The following is a 19396-nucleotide window of genomic DNA, read 5'->3' as shown; positions in this document are numbered from 1 at the left end:
AAACATGGCGGTTCTTCGGTGGTTCATGGGGCTAGCGTCATCTGTATGAGGAGGGAACATTTCCAGTGGAAGAAAAAGCAATGTGACGCCATATCCGTTAAAAAGAGAAGTGACGTAATTTCGTTTTCAAAGGCGCGAAATTTGTTTTGGTGGCCTGCCATTAGAGGTGTAGATTGAAATACCCCACCATTCGGCTTGATGGGTGTTTAGAGCTTTCAGCGCAAAGAGCGATGCAAGAAAAGGTCAGCCATATAGGCGTTGAAATCGCACCCCTGAACAGAACATACTTCCTTTGGAGGCCAACGAAAGCTTTAGGTGTAGAATGCTGGTTCTATCGTCAGACACCAAGCAGTCGCATGAAAACAACTAAAGTAAGCAATTACCTGGTGGTCGTAACTCACTACTTTTGACTGAACAGGTTGAGAAACGATGAAGCTACCCACGTCACCAAATTCAGACAAACATCGACAAGCAAAACAGCACAACGTGTGAGGGTGGCGTATTCTAACAGGTGAACATTACGAGCGTGCCTTTATGCACACTTCAAGAGCTGCATTGCTTTGCAAGCGATAACGGTCTCAACGCCCCGCCCCCTCTTACGATGGGTGCTGAAAAGAGGTACTTATTGATAATGATAAAATAAAATATAGTTGTTTCTTCTTTACTCGTCACGCATGTATAAAATTGATTAGAAATTTTATTTTAGTTGAATGAATCTAATTGTGTCTCGCTTTAATTAAAAATTGCTTTTTTTCTTTTTCATTGTTTGTTCTCTCCAAACATAGTCGCACTTCAATCGCTGCTCCCATAACCACCCTTGCTGATGTGTCAATTTGTTCTGAACCACGTTTTGCCTGAAGCTTCGTGACCTATTTGGATCGACCTTGATTGTGGGCTCTCCCAGACGCACGACGGATTTATGCAGCAGGTGCTCCTTGGCTCCACCAGCAATGCCAGCTCAAGGGGAGAATGCTTCGGGCACGTTGTCACCTGCACCCACCATCATCCTGGCACCACCGCCCTGGCCCCTTTTCCCATGTCAGGGTCCTCACCCACCGACACATATTGAAGAAGACACCGCTCCAACATCTCTGCCCGCACGACCAAACCGTTCCCCTTCGCCACGCCCATGTCTTTCCCACTTGCCTCTGCCTCATCGCTCTCCATCTCCTTTCTACTCCTGCTGCTCCTCGGAAAACTAACGGAAGCAGCTCCAAGAGGCCTTGACGACACAATCTGAAATCCCTCTGCTGACACTGCCTGGCCATCACAACCTCATCAACATGGATGGTATAGCTGTAACAGCCCTGAGTGACACTGGAGCCCACATATCGGTTATGAACTTGAACATCCATATGTGCTTAAAGAAAAGCCTAACTCCTGCCCCGCTAGCTGTCGTCCATGTTGCGAACGGTGAAACTCCAGTTGTCACTGGCATGTGTGGCCCCTGTGTCACTATAGCAGGACACCATACTTCTCTTTTGTTTTACGTCTTGAAGCAGTGCCCACACGAAATCATCTTAGGCCCTGATTTTCTGTCGGCATATTCAGCCATTATTGACTGCTCTGAAGGTATTATCGAACTTGCCCTATTGAACTTACCTATATGTCGTTGACCCTCCTAATTCTACACCGAGTCGATTATGTTCCACTGATTACGTACGCCTACCTCACCGAGCCATGACCTATATTGTCACCGACGATTACATCATGTCGTTCAAAGCCACCATCCTCCTGTCACAACTTTGCATTTCCCCACGTGGTCGTCTGTGTAAAAGACAATGCCACCTGTCTTCCTGTGGTGAATTTCAACCTCTGCCCTCAAGTGCTACGTCAGGGCATATCTCTTGCAACCATGGCCCTGGGTTCCGACTACCATTTTTCTGCCTTGACTGGTGATACGCGTCGATTTCATGATAATGATCACTCCTGACCTTCCGGCCCACCATGCACACGCACTTCATTGCCTTCTCAATTCCTACCGAGACATTTTTCTATCTTGATACTGGGTCAACCGTCCGTTGTGAAACATCGGATACACACCGGCAACACCAGCCTGATTCACCAATGGCCCTACCGCGTCTCCCCTACTGAGCGCCAAGCCATACAGACGGAAGTCGACAAGACGCTTGCCCGAGATATCATTGAGCCTTCTTGTAACCCTTGGGCTTCCCCGGTCGTGCTAGTGAGAAAGAAGGATGACAGCTGGTGCTTCTGTGTCGACTATCACCATCTCAACAAAGTAACAAAAAAAGACGTGTATCCACTGCCATGGATAGAGGACGCCCACAATTGTTTACATGGTGCAAAATATTTTTCTTCGATAGACCTTCGCTCCGGCTATTGGCAGATAGCAGTTCACGACAAGGACTGTGAAAAGACCTCTTTTATTACACCTGAGCTTTGTATCAGTTTAAAGTGATGCCGTTCGGGTTATGCAATACCAGACTACATTTGAACATATGGTGAGCACCCTTTTTCACGGCTTAAAGTGGTCAATCTGCCTGTGCTACCTTGATGACATTGTATTTTCACCAACTTTTTCTGTGCACCTTGAGTGCCTTTTGACAGTTCTTTTTGTTTTCCGCAAGGCTGGATTTCAGCTAAATTCATCAAAATGTCACTTCGGCTGCTGACAACTTACTGTGCTTGGACACCTGGTCGATTGTTCTGGTGTCCACCCCGACTGCGAGAAAGTTCGCGCTGTCAAGAATTTTCCCACGTTGACTTCTGCCAACGATGTTCGAAGCTTTGTGAGCCTCTGCTCATACTTCCGTCGGTTTTTATGCAATTTCATTAACACTGCACGTCCTTTCACAGAACTTCTCAAGAAAGATGCGGTTTTTGTCTGGGGTCTGGAACAAGCTACTATATTCACTGAGCTTACCGTGCGGCTCACTTCACCACCAGTTCTCATCAATTTCGACGTGATCACTCCAATGGAAGTGCGAACTGATGCCAGGGGTCATGGGATCGGCACTGTTTTGGCTCAGCGCCAGCAACATTGCGACCGCGTTATTGCGTAAGCAAGCCATCTTCTGTCCCAAGCGGAACGCAATCATTCCATTACTGAACGCGAGTGCCTTGCCCTTGTTTGGGCAGTGGGTAAATTTCATCCTTACTTGTACAGACAGCAATTCACAGTTATTACCGACCATCAAGCCTTGTGCTGGCTTTTCTCCCTAAAGGATCTCACTGGATGTCTTGGCAGATGGGCTCTATGACTTCAAGAGTACTCATACTGAGTTGTGCATAAGAATGGCCGATTGCATGAATATGCTGATTGCTTGTCGAACCATCCAGCAGATCCACTTCCCGACAGCTGCGAGTCCACCTGCGCATGCTGTCGCTTACTGCATTTCAGAACATCAGAGATGAGCAACACCGTGACCCCTACTTGCGAGACCTCATTCTCCGGCTGACTTCTGAAACACCTTCACCTTCTCGGTGTATGTTTGTGCTGCAGGATGGCATCTTGTACTGCTGCAACATGCACCCTGACGGTCCTGAATAGCTCTTGGTTATCCCTGCACATATGCGTCAAACTGTCTTTGCACAGCTACATGATGTTCCTACATCGGGTCACCTTGGAGTCACTAGGACGTGTGACCATGTTTGGCATTGCTTCTTTTGGCCTGGTATTTACCATTACGTCTGCCATTACATCGCTTCCTGTGAGCAATTCCAGCACCACAAGAAACCAGCAGTACTCCCAGCTGGCCGCCTTCAGCCCCTTGACGTACCACCAAAGCCATTCTTTAGAGTTGGTCTTAACCTTTCTGGCCCTTTCCAGCTATCTGCGTGCGAAAATAAGTGGATAGCAGTCCCTACCAGCTACGCGATCCGGTACATGATCACTAAGGCTCTCCCAACCAGCTGTGCAACCGACATTGCCGACTTCCCCCTCGAAGACATTACACTTCACCACAGCGCTCCTCGACAGCTACTCATAGACCGGGTTCGTTATTTCATATCAAAGGTTGTCTACGACCTCTTGCACTCCTGCGCTACAAAACACAAGTTGACAATGGCGTACCACCCTCAGACCAACGACCTGACAGAGCATCTTAACAGAACTATCAAAGACATGCTTGCTATGCATGTTTCTGCCGACCATCATGACTGGGACGCTGCTCTGCCCTTTGTAACATTCGCCTATAATTCCTCCCGACATGACTCTGCATGTTTTTCTCCATTTTATCTCTTGTACAGAAGAAATCCCACGCTGCCATTTGACAAACTCCTTCCCACTGTTCTTGACACGTCGTTAGAATACACCCATGACGCCATCTTCTGGGCTGTAGAGGCACGCCAGATTGCAAGCCTGCACCTTACTGCTTCGCAGGAAAAGCAACGATGCTTCTATGATGCTCGCTACCGTGATGCTCACTTTAACCCTGGTGATATAGTCCTTCTTTGGCCACCGTCATGGTGAGTTGGCCTTTGCAAAAAGTTGATTTCGCCTTACTCTGGCTTGTACTGTGTCTTGCGCCAAGTGACCGACATCACCATACAAAACCACGCCTCTCGATTCCACCATGTCTCGACCTTTCATCAGTGTCCTCGTCACCCACCTCAAGCGATACGACTCAGACAATCTAGAAAGCACCGGGCAACACCTTCGCCACCGGGGGTCATGTTACCAAGTACTGCCAGAGAGAAAGCTGAGGATAGTACAGAAGACAATGACACTCGATGATGGCACACGGACTGTCTTCCATCTTGTATGCCTTGTATGCCACTGGACGCATTGTAAATGTCCTGTAAGTATATTTTAAACCTCTCTACTCCCCGTAACAATATTATATGCCTCAGTAATTTAATGTGAGTGCTTTATCATGGTGTTTCACGATGATTGAGGTATCCTGAAAAGAAGGAATGCAGCCACAATCACAACAATGGCTGGCAAGATGCAACGACACCATGTTTGCATAGCCTGATATTTACACACCGGTTAGTCTATCCGATCTAGATGCTACCACACATGCAAAGAATCCTATACACCACTCCATAAGAACAGTTGGTGCACTTATCAACATGCTTAATAAAGCAAGTGTTATCACTTACTCCTTGCACACCTAGTAACCCTTTGAGGGTCAATGACGTAAATATATGGTGCCGCAAACAAGTCCAAAATGGTTGATGCTGTATATTTACGGCGCCGTGTGTACGTTTAAAAAGTGCGCAAATTTCCAAATTTTTTCTTTTCTGTCAGGTGCTGCCAATATGTAGGAATACAGGGAATTTTTTTTTGCGTGCCTCCCTTTCTCGGTTTTCATTGCATGGTTTGCTTTAGCACTAGTTTGCTCCCGCACGTCTATATACTACCGCTCGCGCATTGGCGCACGTGCGGGCGGGCGGCGATTTGGATTTTGTTCCGCAGGCGGTTTCAGCTTCTTGCGCTTGCAAAACTGATGGCTACCTCGTTACTAATCGCTCAAAGGGCGACCGCTTGTTTTTCGCTCATTTAGTGCTCACAGGGGTGCACATAGGAAGGATGCCGTCGTGCATGCATTTCCATTTCTTTTCTTTTTTTTGAGACTCGCAAAAACTAATTGTCCTAGCTGGTTGGCGATAAGATGAAGATTAGCGGAAGTTTGTCACCCGTATTGCTTTTTTTGACGGGCACACAACCAAACAGTTTTCTTCAGTGTGCACACCTACACAGTTCGATTATGCTATGGACGTACATATTAATGTAAGAGTAGGAACATTTGAGACTTTTGAAATATTCTCATGTGCGGATTTTCAAAGCCTTGAACTATGTGCATAAAAATGCATAAAAGTTTTAATTCTGATAAGTTTATTTTCTTTTTTATTGTTGTTATTCATGAATGAAGAGTACATATATACAAACGCTAAATATTTTTTTCTCACTTTACGGTCACCTTAGAAAAATTACGGTAAATTTTTTTCGAAATAAGTCCCTACGAAGAATTGGAATCTGCAGTAAAAAAATCGATTCTGGGCAGTCGCATATGGCGAAAAAAATCAACCCTCAAAGGGTTAATTGAAGTGCATAGACCAGCCACTAACTTTCTTGCCACTGGAAAAAAAAAAAAAAAAAAACATCAATGCCATAATGCCTGACAGGATTCTTTAACCTGTGCGAAATTGAATGCCCATAAGGAATTACAGCAACTCTTCTGCACTCACTATGTGGCACAACAGGCTGATTAGCTAAGGACGCGTTACTCTTCAGCTTCTCAAATCAGACGAAGAGATTAAACGATAGATTGCATTCACTGATTGCTCAGATTTTTATTAACCATATCAGCGACGTGGGGACGGGCATTATTGTGGAGCAAGATGACCTCATTCCTCAATTTCCCACGTCATTTGTTCTTGATTGCGACACGCAGCCGATCTGACATTTCACAATATCGGAAACGATCGATAGTTTCTCCAGGCTTAGCAAATTCTGTCAATAATGGCCCCTGACGATCGAAAAAGAAAGTCAACAACACCTTTCCGGCAGAAATGACGGCCTTTGCTTTCCTTGGGTGTGCTGAATTTAAATGTTTCCACTGTAAGCTTTGCCATCGTGTTTCAGGCTCGTAGTAGTGGCACCATGAATCGTCCCCGGTCAGAATTGCAGAAGACAAAAAGTCGTCACCCTTATCATGATACCGGACTAGATGAGTCAAGGAAGCGCCGAACCTCTCTGTCTTCTGGCGGTGGTTCAAAATCTTGGGCATCCATTGCGCGCACAAGAACCGATAACCGAGATGGTCATGAATTATGGTGTGAGCCGAACCGTGACTGATGATCACATGCCCTGCCAATTCATCGATGCTGATCAGCCTTTGCAATTGTGTTGGGGGTGATTGCACGGAGGCTTTGGCCCGGTCTTGGATCGGCTATGCAGCTTTCACGTCCTTTGAACCGTTTGCTCCAACGCTTCATCGTGGCCAGTGAAATGCAATGTTCAACGTACATGGCAGCCATACGGCGACTAATTTCTTTTTCGGAAACATCTTCATCTGTCAAAAACCTCCCGACACCACTCTGTTCAAATTTTGGAGTGTTCATTATGTCACACAACCATGTTTAACCCAGTGTATGAAAGCATTAAAAAACCTTGATCCTCACACCTGTGTGTCCCTTTTGTAAATGTGAGATACCTCTGTGCCACGTGCATGCCTCGCAGATAATGAACCAAACCATTATTGCGCAGGGTGGGTTGGCTCATTTTCATTTGACTCGCCTTCTAACATTTTAAATGCGAAGATACAATGGAATATACAAATGTGAAGATACAGCTTGATAAAAGGCAAAAAAGTGTCACTGGAAACAAAGTTCCCTGGACATATACACAAAACCTCACAACAAGATATTCAAATATACGTATAAGTCTCCGATAAATCTATGTATCTAAGAAAAAGTCACTATGTATGATGCGTCAAACAAGGCAAATAAACATGTTGCTCAACCACAGATTAACAGATCACCGCACCCCCCCTCCCTCCCCTCCATCCGATGTATCACGTGCGACAGAAGGCAGCACGCTTGCTCCCCGCTTTTCTTCTTTGCGCACACAAGACTGAGCCACCATCACCGGCTCACTAAACGGCTCACCCATGCCCGCCCCCCCCTTTCACTCGCACATACAACATGCAGCGTGCGGTCACAACGTTACCGCCCTTGGACTTTATATGGAACATGAAGGCACATATAAACATGAAGAAACATGAAGGAACATAATTGCTATCGCAATAATGTAATACGAATATCCAGCAACTGAAGCATCCCGTGGCCCATTACTTTCCGCAAAAGAAGAAGTGACAAAATCTAACTTTCACCATGCGACAATTCGCTGCGCCGCAACAAAGTTTTTTTTTTTTCTTTTGTGCTGTGGGGGGCACCGAAATAACGGAAAGGAAAGCATGTTGGCTGCAATCAAATGCCTACTTTGGGCACCTAGTGGGGCTACCGAAGGAATATCAAAGAAAACGTGAGACGCTTGGTCCACAGAGAACCGTACTCATACTGCTCGGTATCCAACACTGGCGAGACAAGGCTTTCTGGAGAGGTTGCGCTCAAGCGAACGCGTTGCAACACGTCGAGTCCCCACAGTGATGGCGTCGAGTGGCCGTTGTTTCTTTTTCTCGTCTGCTAGACAGAAGGAGTCCAAAACTCTGGCAGGCCAAAATCCACTCGGCCAGAGAAAAACGAATGCGCGCCGAAGTGTGCTGCGCATTTGTCGGGGGCAACACGAGAAAAACGCATGCGCTCTGGCTGGCTCTGGCAGCCCATGGGTAGGAGAACAATAAAACTGAAAAAGCTCAATGTGTGCTCGCCATTAAAAGCCAAAGTAAAAAAAATAAAGAACATAGTTGCCTTTGCTGGCATCAGTGCCTTGACATGGTTTCTTTGGCGCAGGTTAAAAAAAATATGATGGCACAAATGAACCACCACAATGCTTCGTCTCATCGAACCTCGCTGTGTGCTTTGTCAACTTGTCTGATAGTGTGTCGATTTGGCTTGTCTCGTTGTATGCTCCGATGTACGACTTTAGAAAGTCAATGCACCTTTGGGGTCAAATGTTTATAACAGCATTAAACCCACAAAATTCCGGAATTGAAAATATAAAGCATGACATTGGAAATGTCAATGCACCTTTCGCATCAAAAGTTTGCAAGAACTTTATGCCCATAAAGTTTCAGAATTGAAATCCAAGAGCTCCCTAGATACCACAGCCTTTGCGAGATGCCGCGACCAGCCCACTCACCATCAAAACACCTTTGAGACTTTGTGCTCGGATGGGGCTCCTTGCGTTACGATATGCGACTCCCGGTGCATGGGCGTTGCCACGAAATCCAGCGCGAGTTCGCAATGTTCGTGCTAAAATGTCTTTTCGAGCGTGAAAATGACATTCTAGACAAAATCTAGCATGATTTCCGGCGCCGAGGGTCGCTTTAGTTGGCGGCGCATGACAATACGGAAAAATTTGGGAGGGGAGGGGGGTGCTGAAGCCCCATAAGCCCCACCCCTGGCTACGCCCCTGCCGTCTATATACCAATATTTTTCTTCCAATAAAATATTTTTAGACCAGCGCTTGTTTCATATTCATGTGCGCTGCCCAAGAATTGATAGATTCCAACTCGCACGCTTTTCAATCCTTCTGTAGCAACAAGGTGCCATAAATGCCCGTTTAAAGATAATTTGTTTACACAGCGGGTGCGGCAAAATTTTGCCAAGCATTCTGAAAGAAATTCGAAGACCTGGCAACTGCACCAGGATAGCGCCCATTTGTGTGGCTCAAATTATTCCATCTCTTTTGGCACAGTACAGTATTTCAGTGGTTTGTCAAGCCCCCTAGTCGTGTGACTTTTGCCTGTCCATGAATATCGAAAGGTACCTGAAGGGAAGGAACGCACTTCCAAACCTGAGAGGACAGCGAGCGGAACACGACAGCTGCCCTAGTAGGACTTCCTGAGCAGGGGTTCTAGGACTGTTTAGAGAAGTGGAAAGAGCATGGGAGTCAGCGTGTGGAAGAAGGAGCAAACTACTTTGAAGGGGATTAGGACGACGAAAACACCAGGTGACGCTTATATTTTTCTAGGAGCATGGTTGGATACTTTTCAAAGAGGCCTTGTATAGGAATATATTCTTGCAATATTCCTTGCAACATGCCGGATAGCAGTGGTACAAGCAACTTTGACGAGCTATATACAATTTCGTTGGGCCAAATTGAACAGCTTAAAGATGGCAAAATAATAAACTGTGGCAGTCCAAATTTCATGTTGGCCACATAAAGTCTATTTTGAATTAAAAGTAAGAGAGGGGTACAATATCACAATGTTAGTTGTTCAATCACAACAGCCAAGTAAACAAAACATGGTGCAATTTAGTATCATAGCAGCACATCAACCCTTTCACCATCTTGTCATGGTTTCTTCTTAACATGTATGTGTTATATGCCTCACTCCAGTGAAAATTCGATCATGTATGCATGGCATTAATTAAACTTTATGGTAATGTGAGAAATTATACCACTGCAACCTGGGGTTGTACCACGAGTACCTTGTGAGGCGCTCACATGTGAGGAATTATAGCCACTGCTCTGCGGCCAAGCCTTGAAAATGCCTATATGCCTTGAAAACAAGAGTAAGAACACTGTACAGTTGAATCTCAATATTACAAAGCAATAAATGCAGCTAAAACTTCCAAAAAATTGCAAATTCAGCTTAGTCAAGAGTTTTATGTCGAGGTTTTTTTGAGGCTTCAAGAACAGTCCTGTTAGATATAGTATGTTCTCAGTAATTATTTATGTAGAAAATAGCAAGAAACTCAAGCAATGCAGTAAACTTCATTTTATGGCCTGAAGAAGACCATGAAAGTGTGAAATTTAGGAATAATCAACAAACTTGGGAAATATATATATATATATATATATATATATATATATATATATATATATATATATATATATGTATATATTGTGGGCATTTATAAGCTATACATTGTCATCTGTACATGATTATCATCATGTGGGGTTGATATGGGGTTCTTCTTCATCGCTTGTGGGGTTCGCTCTTGTGTGATCCGTGCTTTGGGCGTGGTCGGTTCGCCGCATCTCCGACGCGTAATAAACGTCGTGATAACTGCTGCATCACAAGTGGTGGAGGTGCTGGGTACACGAACTTAGCACTGCAAATTGCACATAATGCAGAAGTCCGTCAATGGAAATACGAGCAGTGCACATGGCGATAGGTCGAACGGCGGCCCCTTGAGCAGCGAGTAGCGTAGGTCCATCATAGGGGGTCGTAACATTCCGGAGTCGTGAGCACAATGCACGGTGAATAATTGAAACACTAGCACCAGTGTCTATCAAAGCTTCGACTTGTACACCTTCTACTATAACCAATATCATATTGTATGGACGCGATGGAGGAATTTCTGTCCTGTCGTTCGATGCAGCTTTTCCTCCAAAAGCTGCATAATTCAGTTTTCCGGACGACGCTCAGCGAATTGAGAAGCAGGTCGAAGTGGGGACGTAGAGCGGCGAAGGGGTGACAGTGAGCGGCGTCTCGCAGTACAATACGTCGGAACCGTCTCGGAGGCTACAGTGGGTGATGGAGAGCGGCCGCACGTAGAGCATAAGGATGGCGTTGGTCATGCAGGCTCCCTAGACGTTGGATGGTAGCTCTGGGCGAAAAGTCATCCCATTCGTATGCGTCATGTCCATGACGCTCATCTTGCTGCCGCTTGCGGCAAAAACGTGCTATATGGCCACGATAGCCGCAGTAGTAGCAGATGGGACGAGGAGGACGCCACTGCGGATAGGTGGTTTGGGTTGGTGCGCTGGTAGTCAGGGAAGCCATGTGGGCCGGCGTTGGTTTTTGAGGCATCGGAGGAACGATAACTGGAGTAACGGCGGCTACTTGTGCGTACGTTGGTGGGGCCCGAGGGTTTAGAGGGTCCGTGTACGCTGCGCCAGCCATGGACGCCAATTCCTCCTTGACAACGTCTCGCAGATTGGTATCCGATACATGAGAAGGCATAGGCCCTGCGGCGAAGCCAAGATACTGTAGCTCTTTGCGAATTATTGCGCGGATCATTGCTCGTAACGTGGGGTCGTCAGCAGTAGTGGTTGCAGTGGTGTCTGGCTGCAACCGTACAGATTCGAGTTCGTCGAGGCGCTGGCAGGTAGCGACGATATCAGTGACGATAGCAGGGTTCTTGATGGCTAAGGCATTGAAAGCGACCGCGCCGATGCCTTTGAGGATTTGGCGAACCCTGTCTGATTCGGTCATGGCCATGTTCACGTGTCGACAAAGAGCAAGCATATCCTCGATGTACGAGGTATAAGATTCCCCGAGTTGTTGCTTTCGAGTGTCGAGCGTCTTTTTTGTGAGGGCGGAACGAACAGCCGGTGTGCCGAAGCTTTGGCGGAGCTGCTGTTTGAAAGCACTCCAGTTCGTGAAATCAACCTCATGGTTGAAAAACCAAGTCTTCGCTACTTCTGTGAGATAAAAGGCGACGTGACGTAGCTTGGACGCATCGTCCGAACGGTTAGCCAAACTCACTCGGTCGTAGTCGTCCAAACAATCCTCGACATCTTCACCGCGAAGTCCAGCAAACAGATGGGGATCACGCTGGTGCCCACTGATAATCCAACACGGAGAGGCTGGGGTAGCCAAGGCCGAGATGGTTGAAGTAGAAGTGCCCGTTGGCTCGTCCTGCGACATACTGGCGGACAGCTGGCACAATCGGCGACCTGATCGAAGCTCCAGGAGGTTCAGCGGGGAGTCAGAGGATGGAGGACCGTAAAGCACACTCCACCACTTGCGTTCGCCGCCCCTTTGAATTGCAGCCAGGATGGCCGCTCTCGCGTGAGGGGGCATTAGTGTGGGCATTTATAAGCTATACATTGTCATCTGTACATGATCATCATCGTGTGGGGTTCATATGGGGTTCTTCTTCATCGCTGGTGGGGCTTGCTCTTGTGTGATCCGTGCTTTGGGCGCAGTCGGTTCGCTGCATCTCCGACGCGTAATAAACGTCGTGATAACTGCTGCATCACAATATATATATATATATATATATATATATATATATATATATATATATATATATATATATATATATTCTTTCTTTCTTTTTTCATTTTATGGTATCAGCAGCTGGAAAGTTCTATGTATTATTTCTCAATATTTGCTTTAACTTTATGTTAATCTTGTGTTACCTAACTTGCTAAATATACTTAAGATCTTGATACCACAGATGGTTGAAAGTTACCATGTTAAGTGCCGATTAAATCTAAATTACTTTGCGATTAGTCTTTGCACTTACACAGCAAACAGAAAGCTGACATTCCCCCTACCATGAAAGATGCAACTACGTAGTTCTGTTGCTTACAAAAGCAATATTTACAATGCTGTATATGTAGAGCTTGTCAGAAAAATAAGAAAAACCATTGCATAGTACCTGAATTTTAGTTGCTGTTATACAATGGACATCTGGGGCCTGCAGTGGTGTCACAACTAAGCCAAAATTATCAGTCAGCCAGTGTAACTAGCGTAACTACAACATCAAAAGCACTGGAATGTGCAGTTGAGGTCACAATGAAAGCAAACCTTCAGCACTGACTGTCCCTAATGCCAGCAGACACCATCAAATTGTACCATGTGTTGACATGTATCATTGTTATCACAGCTCATCAACACGAGGCTGTCATTTCGTTTTCTACAATTGTACAGTATTTTGCACGTCCAAGGTCACTGGCAACATTTTTCATTGTAACAAGAACTACACAGTGCGACAACACCGAAGCAATGCACATTCCTTTCCCAAATGAGCATTTCTGAGGCATTCTGGAGCACATCCATTAGAATAGAGCACACTCAGTGTGCTTTCTCTATATAACATACAGTGTGGTGACGCATTCTGTCCTCACACTGACAATAAATGTGTTTCAACACATGCCAGCAGCGTTTGCATGCAAAAGGTTCTGCATCAGCCGATGTTCTTGTTTTCTTCATTTACTTGTCACAAATGCTCCAAGAACATGCAATGTGTATAAATTTTGCTAAATGATAATTAGAGAACAAAATTACTTAGCTAAATCATGGAAAGAATACTTTCAATAAAGCTAACATGCAGAAACAAGAAAAGTTATTTACACTGTGAACTTCTTTACACTGGGCCTTCTTATATAGACGTTAAGCTGTGTTTGACCCGCCGCAGTAGCTTCATGGCTATGGAGTTGCGCTACTAAGCACGAGGTCATTGGTTCAATTCCGACCGTGGCAGCCGCTTGATGGGGGGCAAAATGCAAGAAATGTCTTTGTACTTAGATTTATGTGCACGTTAAAGAACCCCAGGTGGCCAAATTAATCTGTAATCTTCCACTACGGCATGCCTCATAATCAGATTGTGGTTCTGGCACATAAAAGCTCAGAATTTAATATATTTATTTAAATTAGTACTTAATTAGGCTGTAGTAACATGGCTGCTACACTTTCAGCACTTTCAGGAGAGATTCCATCTGAAGATGGGTGAGCAGGAGCTGATGTATATTCTATTGCCTATTTTCAGAGTGAACTGTTGAAAAGCCTAACATAATATGCCCTTAAAAGAGTAGTGACACACGTTTTTAGGGGCTCTGCTTTTTGCGCTTAATCTGTAGCTATTGATCCAGTAATACATAATGGCAGAAAGCTTGTTGGCTCTAACGTGCGACGATTGCTTAGTTATGTGCTTGTATGTAATGCCCGGTCGCAGTTTTGATTTCGAAGGGCAATTCGTGCCCCGTGATGTAAGAGGCATGCTTGTAAGCACCAATGATTACATGAGCACACAGACCTGTGCTCCTGTTTTGTCTACTAGTATGGTAAGAAACCTGTGCATGGATACATCAATGTAATGATTCATTGGGCAGAAGTCGACTATGCCATACATGATTCCGCCGTTAAAGAGCTTTAGCGTGTCTGTAAACTTCTTACCATTTGCGATTTGCTGGGTAAGCAGAGGGCTGTACCGCAGGAACAACACTGGTAGAAACATCTACCAAGACTGTGTCTCACCACAGAGCACGAAAAAACAATACTGCAACTTACATATTCTACCCAACTGCTGGCATAAAGTGCCGGTAGTGACACACTCTTTAACATACCATATTATTATGACGATTCCCTTTGACAATAACCCTGACACAACTAAAAAGAATTTTGAATACACTGTACTCAAACAAATCGTCCCAGGATGTTGCCACCTGTTTTGCTACTGCAGGTTATGGCACTGGTAACCTGGCAATCCGTAAACGGTAAGAAGTTTGCACATACACTTTGTATGCGCATGTACGTTTCATGTGTAGTCAGTGCAAGAAAACCAATGCAAACAGTGCTGAACATCTTCTGAATGGTGAGACAAGCCAATGACATCGCGTGTCACTGAAATCAATTGCCACAACTTATAACGTAACATTGTTTGCATTGCTGATGACTACATTGATAAGTACTGCACTTTTTGATTCGTTGCTTGCATGAACTTGAAAATTAAATTAAAATGCGTTCTAAGTTGTATTTGCTATTGATACTGTACAGATGATACCTATGAGCTAACAGAAATGAGATCTACCAGTTATTTCAAGTTGTAATTTTTGTTTCAGTACCCCTTAAGAGCAAATGAATGGATAAAAGGAAAAAGACAAAAGTGTGATAAGGAATAACTTGATGTCTTACCATCACTGCCTTACTTTCACAAAGATACTGCCAGCTTTCAAATATAGGCAAACAATGCCATAAGTTACTTCTTCGATTTTGACAGCAAGTTTAAGAGAGGCCTAATATCAAAACATTTCTGCATTAAAATGACTAAACCATAAGAGGAAAAAGTGAACAGTTGTGCAGACTGCAAGAAGAATAACTGCAAGATTACGATTATTGGCAGAATATATTTCAAAGCCTTTTGCTTTAATACCTGCATATTAATTAGGAGTGTACAAACAGTTAATTTTGAGACTGAACAGAATACAAATAGAATAGCGCCAGAAGTAAAATGAATCGAATAACAAATAATTTTCTAATAATTTTCAAATAATGAATAGTCATTATCAAATGCCATTAATATAGAACAATGTTCCCATCCTAGCATATTCACAGTGTTTTCAAAGTTCTACCACTGCATTGCAAATAGTGAAGCGTTGTTCATTAAAAGCACAAATAACACGTTATGAACAAATAAGCAGTTCGTTCGCACACTCCGGACTCTTCAGTGAGTGAGAATGATAGTGGGTTAAGCAGAAAAGTGTGGCGCCCTGAGCAACTTACAGCGTGCTCCACAACGTAATGTCTCATGTTTTATGTTTACTATACCTGCCAGGACAAAGCTTATTGCACTTCTGCTACAATCTCTTGTTCGACTGCCCTCAGTTGGCGGTTTAAAATGTTCAATAACTATTACAAATATGTTCATATTTACAAATAGTCCCTTGTTGATTCAAAGACCAAGTTGAATTTGTCAATACTCGATTCACTGATCAAAAGCTTCGAATGGTCACGCGCCCCTAATATAAACCCGTTTTAAAGAAATCAACCATAAAAAGATTATGAAACATCCATGCTATGGTGCAAATACTAATTATTTGTTCATTCAGGAATACAAGTGATGTGGAGGTGTCTTAAACTTTGCCAGACACCCACTTGCTAATGGTTTAACGTCATCAACCCTGTTGTAGGCAATGGAACCACCCAAGAAGGCCAACATGTAAAGCACTGCTGAAAAGTAATGATGGATTAATCTAAATGGATCTAAATTGGATTAATCTAAATGGATTAGCTGCATCCTGCCAATAAAAGAGACGTCTATATCAAGCCAAATTCATTGCCATACAGGCTTCCACTGTAAATACTACTCCTACTCTTTCAGAGTACTACTCTGTACATCCTACTCTTTCAGTTTCTAGCTTGCACAAAAGTATTGGTGTAATTCCTGCAGTGTATTGCTGACAGGTAAAAGTACATTTTCTTTCTGGTTAGAGCCACCTTGCCTACAAAATCTACAGCACGAAAGAGAAAAAATGTGTTGCCATGTGAAAAATCACACCTTGCAGGAGGACCAGGAGCAGTCCAGTCTGCAGAATTTCTGCACGAGGAGGATGATGCAGCTGCCATTGCCCGACTCTGGGGCGGTACAGTTCCCCAGACAAGACCCGTGGGGTATGAAGTATTAGCAGCACTCGAATTCTTAGGGTTACCTGCAGGCAACAAAACAAAATGGTTATCAAGTACATTCATCGCCACAGAGCTGTGGCCTCCAAACAACTTTGTTTAGAAAAAAATATCACTTCCCAAGTTCAGCCAGCTGTGGTCTTCTATGCAGGCTGCCTGCAAGCTAGCATAAGTTGAAGCTATGACGAAATATGCTATTCTATAACGGGAACCTTCCAGCGAGTTGAGCCCTTCCAGCTTCATCAAAGTTTGCGATAAAAAAAGTGAACAAAACTCACATAAACCATTTTGCTCACAAAGTTACTGAACAATTCAGCTTTGTAAAGATGTTGTTCAATATGGCTGTGCCTAAAAAATAAAAATGCTCGTAGGCCTTCTAATTTGCATTATTTTAAACTGTTCCTTGTAATATATTACACACGATCAGGCCACATGTAAAACTAAATATTTTAATGTTATGCCTCACCATCAAGGAGCCATGATCTATACTCATAGAATGTTTTTAGAAACAGGGTATACTTGTTCCTTCTATACAAGCCTACAAAGCAACATTCAGTGGTGTGGCTTGACAATGCTAAAGGTCATACAACCAAGAAAAATAAAAGGTAAGGTTTGTAGATGAAATGTGCAAGCACAGCTGCAAGACACGAAGTAAACAAAAGAGCTACACAAAAGGGATACAAGCTAACTTATTCATAATTACATGTATGATCACAAGCAAGCATAAACCTCCAGGCACATTACGAAGAGGATGGTCAAAAGTAAACGTAACGAACAGAAATGACATGAATTCTTCAGGGCCTTGCTGCTTGTCACAGACCACACTTGGCACACAACCTAAGTCTCAAAAGAGTTACATTTATTCACTATAAAAGCATTACATACCATTGGATTACTGAAAAGTACATAGGCTCAACTGAGCACAGGGCGCACCATAAACTAATTAGAAAATGAAGTACTAAGTAACATCGAGATGTAGAAGCTCTAAATGCCTTATCGAGTATTAATGCATCAAAAATGACAAATAGGTATACTCAACATACATGTACACTGGTACACATACATACACTGTGCACAGCTACAAGAGACTAACACACTAATATAAAAACTAAAGAGCAAGCCCTACAGGCAACAGATATGTGCAAAGTGAAGCATTAGAGAACAAGGAAATGCACACCCCTTAATATTAATAACACGTAGCATCACACATTGTAAAACACACCTCACAAACAATGCCACGTGATACACAAATGCCATTAAAAACAGTGATCACCATAGGGTAAACACAAATAAGGAATATAAGTATGGTCTAAAAAGACGTACTTTGGCCAAAGGTAAGCTTATCAGTTCCCTAAATGTATGCAACAGTAGACGTCTAACTGAAGCCTGAAATTTTTTAAGGTTTTGTTATGCCTGTCATACAATATAGGGATACTTAAAAGATTGCCACGCAATAAGAACATGCAGTACACCATGAGTATTGTTTTCAAAGGTTTTTAAACCCCAGTCTACAAACCCACATTTGTGTGAGCTCAAAATTGTGTTACGAATAAGAGTCAATTTTTCAGATCATTAGTACAGCACTAGTTAGCTGACACAATATACAACCTAGTCTGACAGCTGCTCATTCTGTATGTCATTCATAAAAGAGAGAAGAAAAAAGAGAAAGGCAAAACAAATTCTGTCATAGATGAACTTGGCAAGTGAGATTAGCGCTATGGTCATAATTATTTGATACTCGAGACTGGTGAGAAATCATTGGCGAGAAATCAAGAAATTTTAAGACTACAGGTGACATATCTAGACAATGATGTTTAGAGGACCGTAAATACATGAGCGGTTGCTAATACCATGACTTAACATGAACAAATGGCCTGCAAATAGCCTTGTTAATAAAAGTAAAAAAAAAGGCACGAGGCAGCTGACTTTCTGGTTTAGCTGAGAAGTTGAGATGCACTGCTAGTTACAGCGAAAATTTTATAATGAATGGCATTACGCTGAAAGTAGCGACAACCTGTATCCAGAAACATCAATTCTAAGGCAGGGCAGCGCAATGGCTCTAGTTTGACACCTAACTGCCAAGTTTCTTATACTACTTTGTTCAAACAAAATAATAAGACAGCAGGCACCTTAATTAAAATCAGCTGCAGCTTTACAACATTGGAGAGCTTTTACACTAAATTATTTACCTGCCTAAAGCAGAAAAAGTGAAAGGTCTTGCACTCCAATTTTTCCGTCTAGGCAATGTTACGCTATACTGCTTGCCTATAGTTCCTTTTGCATGGGCTATGTAGGCTGTAAAGCAATTATAAAATGTACCTACAGCAGCACTGCTCATTAGCACTGCCTCTGACATGTCTCATAGTGCATTCTCTATTTCTTTCAGCAGACCCTGAAGAACAAGCTGATGTACGTAAATGGTAACAAAACCATCATATTTACAAATCAATCTCACATAGCAATATGAGAAATAATCCAGTAATGAAGTAGGACCAATGTTTAGCAACTCTGCATGATGTGAGCCTGAAGTTATAGTAAATGTAAACATCAGCTGCCAAACAAACTTCTATGCTCTCACAGACAAAATACGAAAAAAGAAACAAAAGCTTTTGAATGCCAAACAATTAAGAGCAGGTGTCGACAACATCTACAGTGCCATGGCAACCCAGAAATGACCCCTGGGAGTAAACAATGGGTTGTTACCCAAGCTGTTCACATTT

The 19396-nt window shown here is 43.6% G+C and overlaps 1 protein-coding gene across 4 annotated transcripts in view; it reads right to left on the bottom strand.

Moving 5' to 3' along the window:
* The window catches only part of LOC126542781 (uncharacterized), a 230391-nt gene that overhangs the window by 64396 nt on the left and 146599 nt on the right, over positions 1–19396 (bottom strand). The window contains exon 5 of one of the 4 annotated variants that reach the window (XM_055077436.2): positions 16552–16702. The exons of the other annotated variants lie outside the window; for them this stretch is intronic. Coding sequence (XP_054933411.1) covers positions 16552–16702 — 151 coding nt within the window. The remainder of the gene's footprint in view (positions 1–16551; positions 16703–19396) is intronic. 4 annotated transcript variants of the gene reach the window in all.

The sequence above is a fragment of the Dermacentor andersoni genome, chromosome 2 (assembly GCF_023375885.2).
Source record: "Dermacentor andersoni chromosome 2, qqDerAnde1_hic_scaffold, whole genome shotgun sequence".
NCBI lineage: Eukaryota > Metazoa > Arthropoda > Arachnida > Ixodida > Ixodidae > Dermacentor > Dermacentor andersoni.
This window is presented reverse-complemented; position numbering and strand designations above follow the sequence as displayed.